General features: G+C 46.9%; 1 protein-coding gene across 10 annotated transcripts in view; it reads left to right on the plus strand.

Moving 5' to 3' along the window:
• FRYL (FRY like transcription coactivator) overlaps window positions 1-12,160 on the plus strand; it is a 541,692-nt gene that overhangs the window by 393,782 nt on the left and 135,750 nt on the right. For all 10 annotated transcript variants that reach the window (XM_063920961.1, XM_063920963.1, XM_063920960.1 and 7 more), the window contains 6 exons: window positions 1,139-1,246; window positions 2,167-2,404; window positions 10,116-10,301; window positions 10,925-11,011; window positions 11,163-11,431; window positions 11,659-11,854. In XM_063920961.1, the coding sequence (XP_063777031.1) occupies window positions 1,139-1,246; window positions 2,167-2,404; window positions 10,116-10,301; window positions 10,925-11,011; window positions 11,163-11,431; window positions 11,659-11,854 (1,084 nt within the window). The remainder of the gene's footprint in view (window positions 1-1,138; window positions 1,247-2,166; window positions 2,405-10,115; window positions 10,302-10,924; window positions 11,012-11,162; window positions 11,432-11,658; window positions 11,855-12,160) is intronic.

Here is a 12,160-nt window from a genome sequence, read left to right on the forward strand (position 1 = left end):
TCCGCTGTTATCATGCTGTTAACTGGGTTCAGATCACAGGTTGTACAGTGTGATTGGTGTGGCTGGTATGAGTCTTACCCGGGATTCAAAATCCTTCCTTATTGTGTACGCTCGTCCGGGCACAGTATCCTAACTGAGGCTTGGAGGAGGGTCATAGGGGGAGGAGCCAGTGCACACCACCTGATCCTAAAGCTTTTACTTTTGTGCCCTGTCTCCTGCGGAGCCGCTATTCCCCATGGTGCTGACGGAGTCCCCAGCATCCACTACGGACTACGAGAAATAGAATTATCGGTAAGTAAATTCTTATTTTTAGAAACAAGACCATAGAGATGGGCAACATTAGGGTACACTAATTAACTTTGTTCTGACATCGTTATCACATACGCCTTTCATGCCGCATTGCCGGTCGGACCCGGGATATTGTACACTGGTCCAACCATGGTGTTACTCAGATGACACCCCTTTCCGACTTGCGACCTAACCCAGATTATTTCCGGGTCGATGACGTAACTGCGGTCACAGGCGCAGGCTGTTCCATCGATGTGAACCGGTCCCGCATTGGGGTGGTCTTCAGTATGCCGACTGTCGGGATCCCGGTGCACAGTATACCGGCGCCGGAATCCCGGCAGCCGGCATACCGACACTTTTTCTCCCTCGCAAGGGGCTCATTTGCGCTCGCCACACTGTCGGTATGCCGGTGGTCAGGCTCCCGGCGCCGGTATGCTGGTCACCGGGAGCCCGGCCGCCGGCATACCATACTATACTCCCCGAAATTGCATCGACCCGGTTTACCCGTTCACACTGCACCGCTACCCGGGTTGAAATGCCAGCTCACCGGACCCGAGTAGTTTCAACTGGATGCTTTCACACTGCACAATATCCCGGCTTACTGCATGGGAAACATCCTGGGATATTGCTGGCAGTGTGAGAGGAGTATCACTACATTATAGATAATTACTGTTCTCTATAGCCTGAGCCTGGATCATTGCGTGAATAAAGCCAGAGATAACACCTGCTACAGACATAATTGGTCTATACACACAGAGATTCCATATCAGTAAAACGCAGAGCAGCTCTCCATAAAATTTGCTTGTATTTATTTTTTGTTTCTGTATGTTATTTACTGCGTTTTTAATAGGGGTGAAAGAAAACCCAAGATCGACCTGTTCAGGACATGTATTGCTGCTATCCCAAGGCTTATTCCTGATGGCATGAGCAGAGCTGACCTCATTGAATTGCTAGCAAGGTAAGTTATGTGCGGAGACATCCTGCCCCCTCCCTGCTGTATATACCCACCTCTTCCTGACGCAGAGCAGTCCTCTGTCCCGTCGCTCGTTGCAGTGGATGCTGCTGGAAGGACGCCGCCTTCCCTGCTCCCACTGCACATGCAGGTTGGTGGCGGGACAGAAATTAGGAGATTATTATGTAGATTGTTATACAAATTATGACTTTACCTTGCTTATTTTAATTGTCCATAAACTGCTGCCACTTATGTCACTACATAGAAAGATGCAGAGAATGGAGAACACCCTTGTATTTCACAGAATGGGGCAGATGTATTAACCTGGAGAAGGCATAAGGAAGTGATAAACCAGTGATAAATGCAAGGTGATAAGCACACCAGCCAATCAGCTACAATATGTAAATTTACAGTTAGGAGGTGATTGGCTGGTGCGTTTATCACCTTGCACATATCACTGGTCTATCACTTCCTTATGCCTTCTCCAGGTTAATACATCTGCCCCAATGTTTATAGGAATAAGAGCGCATAAACGTTTCTTTAAAATAATGTTCTCCCTGTTGACCATTGTTATAGTGATGGTATCAGTGTAGACCAGACTACGGGTAAAGTGAGGTATTGTACACCAAATAACGGACAGCAGAATAACGTACACTTGCTATACCCCAGCAGTGTAGTGACTTACAGAGCTATGAGTGTAATAGGAAACCAGGCAGCATGGCATATACACAGCTGGAGGTCTCTTGTGCTCTCTGTGTACAGTACCAGAGTTCTGCTAGTCTGAGACAGGAGAATGGAAACATTGACATTCTCAGTGCATCGCTGGAGCTCCAAACACTTTAACCAGCTGTCTGCACCGTCCCCCTGTGCTAGGATAATGCCCCATGAAGCCCGCTGTGTTAAATACCTGCTCTTTCTCTTGCTAGGCTCACAATTCATATGGATGAAGAGTTGCGTGGGCTGGCTTTCAATACATTACAGGCTCTAATGCTCGATTTCCCCGACTGGCGGGAGGATGTTTTATCGGGATTCGTCTACTTTATTGTGCGGGAGGTGACTGATGTTCACCCGACACTTTTAGACAATGCCGTGAAGATGCTGGTACAGCTAATAAATCAGTGGAAGCAGGCAGTACAGATGCACAATAAAAGTACAGAGGCGCAGGTATTACAGCCACATCATGGCACAGACACCTCCTGTTACATAAATTAATTAACAGTATTGTTTTTTTATGGTTACTTTAATATATTATGTATGACTTTATTTTGCAACAGTAACTCACCAATCCACATCTGTCCCTGTATGTTTCCAATCCTCTATGTGAGCCTGGTATCATTCCTGGCATGGGGAGGAAAAGCAGAGCATATGGGATAAAGTTGTTGCAAGTAGTTGATTGGCTAAGCAGCTCATTGTTTCTTCCTGAGTCTGGCCATTTTCCTTATCCCCTTGTCGTCATCATCATGATATAGAGTAGTCGTAGGCAACCTGTGGCATTCCAGCTGCTGTGAAACTACACATCCCAGCATGCCTTGCCAAAGTTTTAGCATTCCTTAACAGCAAAGCTATTACAGGGCATGCTGGTATGTGTAGTTCTACAGCATTTGGAGTGCAACCAGTTGGCCTATAGAGCCTGTTAATATCAGGATTTCTAAAAACATGTCCGATGTATTTAAAAGGGGGTCATTCTCCACCTTCCATATACTCTAGCTTCATACATCACAGGAATTCATAACAATAGGTACATTTGCACATATTTCAGCAAAGGTCTGGTTTACATGGAACTTTAGTTTCTTACAAGCAGCAGTAGGGAATCTTGTTTTCCTTAGCCTGCCTGGACACCAAAGCTGTATATAACATATTTTACCAGTCTATTCAGAGTCTTCATGTAATACAGGTTGAGTATCCCTTATCCAAAATGCTTGGGACCAGAGGTATTTTGGATATCGGATTTTTCCGTATTTTGGAATAATTGCATACCATAATGAGATGATATGGCGATGGGACCTAAATCTAAGCACAGAATGTATTTATGTTTCATATACACCTTATACACACAGCCTGAAGGTAATTATAGACAATATTTTTTATAACTTTGTACATTAAACAAAGTGTGTGTACATCCACACAATTCATTTATGTTTCATATACACCTTATACACACAGCCTGAAGGTCATTTAATACAATATTTTTAATATGTGTACATTGAGCCATCAAAAAACAAAGGTTTCACTATCTCACCCTCACTCAAAAAAGTCCGTATTTCGGAATATTCCGTATTTCGGAATGTTTGTATATGGGATACTCAGCCTGTACTCTGTTATGTCACCCTGCAATCCCCCTGAATAGGTAGTATTGGTAGAGTCTGCCAGTGCTCACGGCACCCTGCTCTCTATGTTCCCGGTAGGAGTGTTCATCAGTCTCTATCAGAGTTATATGTACAGTAGGAGCGTTAGTGGACCCTGAGAGCACTTGGCAAAAGTTCCATTTCTTTTATAGCTGCTGGAGATGCATCTCCACACTGGTAATTCTCCATTTCCTCCATTCTCAGTACAATTTTATTATTATACAGGATTACCCCCCCCCCACCAACTCCTTGCCAATATATTTAGTGATGACAATTCGTTGTCCACTTTTTGGGAAGCTTTTCAAAGTGTTATACAGAGTCATTTGCAATAGTCTATAACATTTTGCCCAATTCTATCCTATTATTTGTTATGAAAAACAAAGGTGAATCTGTAACAAACTATCAATTTATTATATTCCTGTCCTTTGGATTCATCTATTAGCCCTACCCTCTATTAGCCCTGCCCTCTGATGTTAGCCCCACCCCTGACTGCTCATTATCCCCACCCCCTGTTAACCCTGCCCTCAGACTGTTCGCCTTGCTGAAGTTCCACAGTCAGTGTTAGGCAGAGGAAATTGCAACAACACGGGCACGTGGCTCACAATGGTGACTATCATTATGCCCATACAGACTTTCATCACAGGATACCCATGTAAAGCTCTTCTCTGGGCTACGTGAGGTGAAATACAATTGTTTAGCATTCTCTATGGTATTCCTCCTAACGTTTAGTGCAGAGCTTTGCTACGTGTGTGTTCTGCACCTGTTACATGTGGAGGGTGCACTACAGACTCCCTCCTGCATGCTTCCTACTCTTACAAGGCGGGTTTTTTTTTTTTTTTCTCTGACGTCCTAAGTGGATGCTGGGGACTCCGTCAGGACCATGGGGATTAGCGGCTCCGCAGGAGACAGGGCACAAAACTAAAGCTTTAGGATCAGGTGGTGTGTACTGGCTCCTCCCCCTATGACCCTCCTCCAAGCCCCAGTTAGGTTTTTGTGCCCGTCCGAGCAGGGTGCAATCTAGGTGGCTCTCTTAAGGAGCTGCTTAGAAAAAGTTTTTAGGTTTCTTATTTTCAGTGAGTCCTGCTGGCAACAGGCTCACTGCATCGAGGGACTTAGGGGAGAGAAGTTCAACTCACCTGCGTGCAGGATGGATTGGCTTCTTAGGCTACTGGACACCATTAGCTCCAGAGGGAGTCGGAACACAGGTCTCACCCTGGGGTTCGTCCCGGAGCCGCGCCGCCGACCCCCCTTGCAGATGCTGAAGATTGAAGGTCCAGAAACCGGCGGCAGAAGGCTTTTCAGTCTTCATGAAGGTAGCGCACAGCACTGCAGCTGTGCGCCATTGTTGTCACACACTTCACACCAACGGTCACGGAGGGTGCAGGGCGTTGCTGGGGGCGCCCTGGGCAGCAATGTATAATACCTTATTCTGGCTAAAAATACATCACATATAGCCCCTGGAGGCTATATGGATGTATTTAACCCCTGCCAGGTCTCAGAAAAACGGGAGAAGAAGCCCGCCGAAAAGGGGGCGGGGCCTATTCTCCTCAGCACACAGCGCCATTTTCCCTCACAGAAAGGCTGGTGGGAAGGCTCCCAGGCTCTCCCCTGCACTGCACTACAGAAACAGGGTTAAAACAGAGAGGGGGGGCACTTATTTGGCGATATGTATATATATATTAAAATGCTATAAGGGAAAAACACTTATATAAAGGTTGTCCCTGTATAATATAGCGTTTTTGGTGTGTGCTGGCAAACTCTCCCTCTGTCTCCCCAAAGGGCTAGTGGGGTCCTGTCCTCTATCAGAGCATTCCCTGTGTGTGTGCTGTGTGTCGGTACTTGTGTGTCGACATGTATGAGGACGATGTTGGTGAGGAGGCGGAGCAATTGCCGGTAATGGTGATGTCACTCTCTAGGGAGTCGACACCGGAATGGATGGCTTATTTAAGGAATTACGTGATAATGTCAACACGCTGCAAGGTCGGTTGACGACATGAGACGGCCGGCAAACCAATTAGTACCTGTCCAGGCGTCTAAAACACTGTCAGGGGCGTTAAAACGTCCTTTTACCTCAGTCGGTCGACACAGACACGGACACTGACTCCAGTGTCGACGGTGAAGAAACAAAGTATTTTCCTTTAGGGCCACACGTTACTTGTTAAGGGCAATGAAGGAGATGTTACATATTTCTGATACTACAAGTACCACAAAAAAGGGTATTATGTGGAGTGTGAAAAAACTACATGTGGTTTTTCCTGAATCAGATAAATTAAATGAAGTGTGTGATGATGCGTGGGTTTCCCCCGATAGAAAATTATTGGCGGTATACTTTTTCCCGCCAGAAGTTATGGTGCGTTGGGAAACACACCTTAGGGTGGATAAGGCGCTCACACGCTTATAAAAACAAGTGGCGTTACCGTCTCCAGATACGGACGCCCTCAAGGAGCCAACTGATAGGAGGTTGGAAAATATCCTAAAAAGTATATACACACATACTGGTGTTATACTGCGACCAGCGATCGCCTCAGCCTGGATGGGCAGCGCTGGGGTGGCTTGGTCGGATTCCCTGACTGGAAATATTGATACCCTTGACAGGGACAGTATTTTATTGACTATAGAGCATTTAAAAGATGCATTTCTATATATGCGAAACTCTGGCATCAAGAGTAAGTGCGATGTCCATATCTGCCAGACGATGTTTCTGGACACGACAATGGTCAGGTGATGCAGATTCCAAACGGCACATGGAAGTATTGCCGTATAAAGGGGAGGAGTTATTTGGGGTCGGTCCATCGGACCTGGTGGCCACGGCAACAGCTAGAAAATCCACCTTTTTTACCCCAAGTCACATCTCGGCAGAAAAAGACATAGTCTTTTCAGCCTCAGTCCTTTCGTCCCCATAATATCTGCCCAGGGATAGAGGTAAGGGAAGAAGACTGCAGCAGGCAGCCCATTCCCAGGAACAGAAGCCTTCCACCGCTTCTGCCAAGTCCTCAGCATGACGCTGGGGCCGTACAAACAGGTGCGGTGGGGGGTCGTCTCAAGAGTTTCAGCACGCAGTGGGCTCACTCGCAAGTGGACCCCTGGATCCTACAAGTAGTATCCCAGGGGTACAGATTGGAAATTCGAGACGTCTCCCCCTCGCAGGTTCCTGAAGTTTGCTTTACCAACGTCTACCTCCGACAGGGAGGCAGTATTGGAAACAATTCACAAGCTGTATTCCCAACAGGTGATAATCAAAGTACCCCTCCTACAACAAGTAAAGGGGTATTATTCCACACTATATTGTGGTACTGAAGCCAGACGGCTCGGTGAGACCTATTCTAAATGGAGTCACTCAGAGCAGTGATAGCGAACCAGGAAGAAGGGGACTATATGGTGTCCCTGGACATCAAGGATGCTTACCTCCATGTCCAAATTTGCCCTTCTCACAAAGGGTACCTCAGGTTCGTGGTACAAAACTGTCACTATCAGTTTCAGACGCTGCCGTTTGGATTGTCCACGGCACCCCGGGTCTTTACCAAGGTAATGGCCGAAATGATGATTCTTCTTCAAAGAAAAGGCGTCTTAATTATCCCTTACTTGGACGATCTCCTGATAAGGGCGAGGTCGGAGTAGCACTATCTCAAGTAGTTCTACGACAGCACGGGTGGATTCTAAATATTCCAAAATCGCAGCTGTCTCCGACGACACGTCTGCTGTCCCTAGGGATGATTCTGGACACAGTCCAGAAAAAGGTGTTTCTCCCGGAGGAGAAAGCCAGGGAGTTATCCGAGCTAGTCAGGAACCTCCAAAAACCAGGAAAAGTGTCAGTGCATCATTGCACAAGGGTCCTGGGATAAATGGTGGCTTCTTACGAAGCGATTCCATTCGGCAGATTTCACGCAAGAACTTTTCAGTGGGATCTACTGGACAAATGGTCCGGATCGCATCTTCAGATGCATCAGCGGATAACCCTGTCTCCAAGGACAAGGGTGTCTCTTCTGTGGTGGCTGCAGAGTGCTCATCTACTAAAGTGCCACAGTTATGCATTCAGGACTGGGTCCTGGTGACCACGGATTCCAGCTTGAAAGGCTGGGGAGCAGTCACACAGGGAAAAAATTTCCAGGGAGTGTGATCAAGTCTGGGGACTTCTCTCCGCATAAATATACTGGAGCTAAGAGCAATTTACAATGCTCTAAGCTTAGCAAGACCTCTGCTTCAAGGTCAGCCGGTATTGATCCAGTGGGACAACATCACGGCAGTCGCCCACGTAAACAGACAGGGCGGCACAAGAAGCAGGAGGACAATGGCAGAAACTGCAAGGATTCTTCGCTGGGCGGAAAATCATGTGATAGCACTGTCAGCAGTTTTCATTCCGGGAGTGGACAACTGGGAAGCAGACTTCCTCAGCACGACCTCCACCCGGGAGAGTGGGGACTTCATCGAGAAGTTGTTTCCACATGATTGTGCACCGTTGGGAAAGACCAAAGGTGGACATGATGGCGTCCCGCCTGAACAAAAAACTGGACAGGTATTGCGCCAGGTCAAGAGACCCTCAGGAAATAGCTGTGGACGTTCTGGTAACACCATGGGTGTACCAGTCGGTGTATGTGTTCCCTCCTCTGCTTCTCATACCAAAGGTACTGAGAATTATAAGACGTAGAGGAGTAAGAACTATACTCGTGGCTCCGGATGGGCCAAGAAGGACTTGGTACCCGGAACTTCATGAGATGCTCACAGAGGACTCAGGGCCTCTGCCGATAAGAAGGGACTTGCTTCAGCAGGTACCATGTCTGTTCCAAGACTTACCGCGGGTGCGTTTGACGGCATGGCGGTTGAACGCCGGATCCTAAGGGAAAAAAGGCATTCCGGAAGAGGTCATTCCTACCCTGGTCAAAGCCAGGAAGGAGGTGACCGCACAACATTATCACCACATGTGGCGAAAATATGTTGCGTGGTGTGAGGCCAGGAAGGCCCCACGAAGAAATTTCAACTCGGTCGATTCCTGCATTTCCTGCAAACAGGAGTGTCTATGGGCCTCAAATTGGGGTCCATTAAGGTTCAAATTTCGGCCCTGTCGATTTTCTTCCAGAAAGAATTGGCTTAAGTTCCTGAAGTCCAGAAATTTGACAAGGGAGTACTGCATATACAACCCCCTTTTGTGCCTCCAGTGGCACTGTGGGATCTCAACGTAGTCCTGGGATTCCTCAAATCACGTTGGTTTAAACCGCTCGAATCTGTGGATTTGAAATATTTAACATGGAAAGTGACCATGATGTTGGCCCTGGCCTCGGCCAGGCGAGTGTCAGAATTGGCGGCTTTGTCTCACAAAAGCCCATATCTGATTGTCCATTCGGACAGGGCAGAGCTGCGGACTCGTCCCCAGTTTCTCCCTAAGGTGGTGTCAGCGTTTCATCTGAACCAGCTTATTGTGGTACCTGCGGCTACTAGAGACTTGGAGGACTCCAAGTTGCTAGATGTTGTCAGGGCCCTGAAAATATAGATTTCCAGGACGGCTGGAGTCAGGAAAACTGACTTGCTGTTATCCTGTATGCACCCAAAAAACTGGGTGCTCTTGCTTCTAAGCAGACGATTGCTAGTTGAATGTGTAGTACAATTCAGCTTGCACATTCTGTGGCAGGACTGTCACAGCCAAAATATATAAATGCCCATTCCACAAGGAAGGTGGGCTCATCTTGGCGACTGCCCGAGGGGTCTCGGCTTTACAACTTTGCCGAGCTGCTACTTGGTCAGGGGCACACCCTGGCTGAGGAGGACCTGGAGTTCTCTCACTCGGTGCTGCAGAGTCATCCGCACTCTCCCGCCCGTTTGGGAGCTTTGGTATAATCCCCATGGTCCTGACGGAGTCCCCAGCATCCACTTAGGACGTCAGAGAAAATAAGATTTTACTTACCGATAAATCTATTTCTCGTAGTCCGTAGTGGATGCTGGGCGCCCATCCCAAGTGCGGATTGTCTGCAATACTTGTACATAGTTATTGTTACAAAAAAAAAAAATCGGGTTGTTATTGTTGTGAGCCGTCTGTTCAGAGGCTCCTACGTTTGTCATACTGTTAACTGGGTTTAGATCACAAGTTATACGGTGTGATTGGTGTGGCTGGTATGAGTCTTACCCGGGATTCAATATCCTTCCTTATTGTGTACGCTCGTCCGGGCACAGTATCCTAACTGAGGCTTGGAGGAGGGTCATAGGGGGAGGAGCCAGTACACACCACCTGATCCTAAAGCTTTAGTTTTGTGCCCTGTCTCCTGCGGAGCCGCTAATCCCCATGGTCCTGACGGAGTCCCCAGCATCCACTACGGACTACGAGAAATAGATTTATCGGTAAGTAAAATCTTATTTTTCCAAATCCATCTCGTAAATGACATTAACTTGCCTCTTACCCCTAAAGTAAGTGAAACCTTGTCGTGTGTAGGTACAAAGTTTGGTACGACCCCAAGCAAAGCTCTGCTTACATTGCAGCTTCTATACGTATAAGAATACCTAATGTACATCTTTGTCTCTAAGTTTATATTTCCTGTTTGCAGCGCGGCATGCACAATGGTGCAGCACACACCCTCCCTCTTGAAAGAAGTCCAGTCTCCAGTGTGTTTCATGTAGTGGAAGGGTTTGCTCTGGTCATTCTGTGTAACAACAGATCTGCCACCAGGAGACTAGCTGTCAATGTCCTCCGAGAGATTAGAGCTCTGTTTACAGTTCTAGAGGTGTCTAAGGTAAGAGGAGAGATTTTTTTGCCTTCTTATGCGAACCATGGTGATCCTATACATTCTAATCTGTCCTGTTTATTTCTGTATAATCTGTTGTGTAATTAATGTGTGGAGTCTTCACAGAAAGACATAAGAACTTCGGGTTTTCTGCTAATGGGGAATATGCCGTCCCTGTAATACTGCTGTAAATAAGAAATTGTGCCTTTGTTACACTTACTGTATACTGTACAATGCAAGGAAGACAGTGAGGTGGGGGGAGGAATTAAAGATTTCCCAACAGTATTATGTCTGTAATACCGCTTTCAGATCGCAAATGCCGGATCCCACCCGGTAAGAGTCGGCGCTGGGAGATGAGCTCATTTCCTGCGCCGCCTCTCCCTATGCTGTGAATGGGAGCCGTGTCACATCGACGCGGCTCCCATTCACACTGCACCTGACTCGGTATTCAACCCGGGTATAACCCTTCTTTTATACCGGGTTGAATTACCGGGTCAGACGACCCGCTAATTCACGGTAAATGCTTTCACATCGCACACTGACCCATGTCGACACGGCAATATGCCGTGTCTATACCGGGTTATTTGTGCGATGTGAAAGGGGTATAATCCTTGTGCTGTCCTTTCTCTTAGGGTGATGAAGAATTGGCTATTGATGTAATGGACAGGCTAAGTCCTTCTATTCTGGAGAGCTTCATACATCTCACGGGAGCAGATCAGGTAAAGGTGTTGACGTTACCTAGAACAAATGCCATTTTATCCGTATAATGGATTTACTAAGTGACAAGAGCCTACTAGGCCATTCATCCTTAAGGCAGATCTTATTATTGATACAATATGGCACTGGTCTAATGTTTTCTCTTTGCTCTAGACCACATTGCTGTACTGTCCAAGCTCCATAGATCTACAGACACTTGCGGAATGGAGCTCATCCCCTATCAGCCATCAGTTTGACGTGGTCAGCCCATCACACATCTGGATCTTTGCACACGTGACACAGGGTCAGGACCCATGGATCATCAGCCTCTCCAGCTTCATGAAACAGGAAAACTTGCCCAAGTATTGCCCCACCGCTGTCAGCTATGCCTGGATGTTTTCCTACGCCCGCCTGCAGCTTCTATCGCCACAAGTTGATATTAAGTAAGTTATACGTTCGACATGAGTAAATAACTGTTTCATGCACATTGTTTTCTAAATACTGTCTGGTAGGTGTAGCATGTATTACAGCAATGATGCTTTTCCCCAGCTGTATAATGTGCTTTAACAATTTGGGTTTATACCGTTGCTTACCGATCTGTGTAATTGTAACAACTGTATTATCCATGGTTTTTAACTATGTGTGGTGGTTGATTTTTTTTGTATTACAGCAGTCCCATTAATGCAAAGAAAGTAACTGCGGTCACAGGCAGCGATTCCTACATCGGCCTCTGGAGAAACTACTTAATCCTCTGCTGCAGTGCAGCAACGTCCACAGCTTCTTCAGCATCCGCTGGTTCCGTGCGGTGTTCCCCCCCTGAGACGCTGGCGTCTACCCCAGACAGTGGCTATAGCATTGACTCAAAAGTAAGGCACTCACAGTTACAGGTGTAACACTAGAGGACCTCATCACAGAGCTCCGCCGTCACATCATGCCTTACATGGTATTGTCTCTAGTTGGAGTCTGTACCTGTCTCCTTTAGTTCTCTCAGTCCAGATCGATCTCGGCTGGATGTGTAAGTACCTAGCTGAGAGGCAGGCTTACTAAGAAAAGTAAAGGAGACGGGTAGAAAATTATATTAATATAAAAGATTTACCATTTAAAGGCATTCTGACTGCAGGGTTAGAGACTAATTCCAAGTAGACCTGTCAAAGTATCAGTATTTCCTGATG

The sequence above is a fragment of the Pseudophryne corroboree genome, chromosome 1 (assembly GCF_028390025.1).
Source record: "Pseudophryne corroboree isolate aPseCor3 chromosome 1, aPseCor3.hap2, whole genome shotgun sequence".
NCBI classification, from domain to species: domain Eukaryota; kingdom Metazoa; phylum Chordata; class Amphibia; order Anura; family Myobatrachidae; genus Pseudophryne; species Pseudophryne corroboree.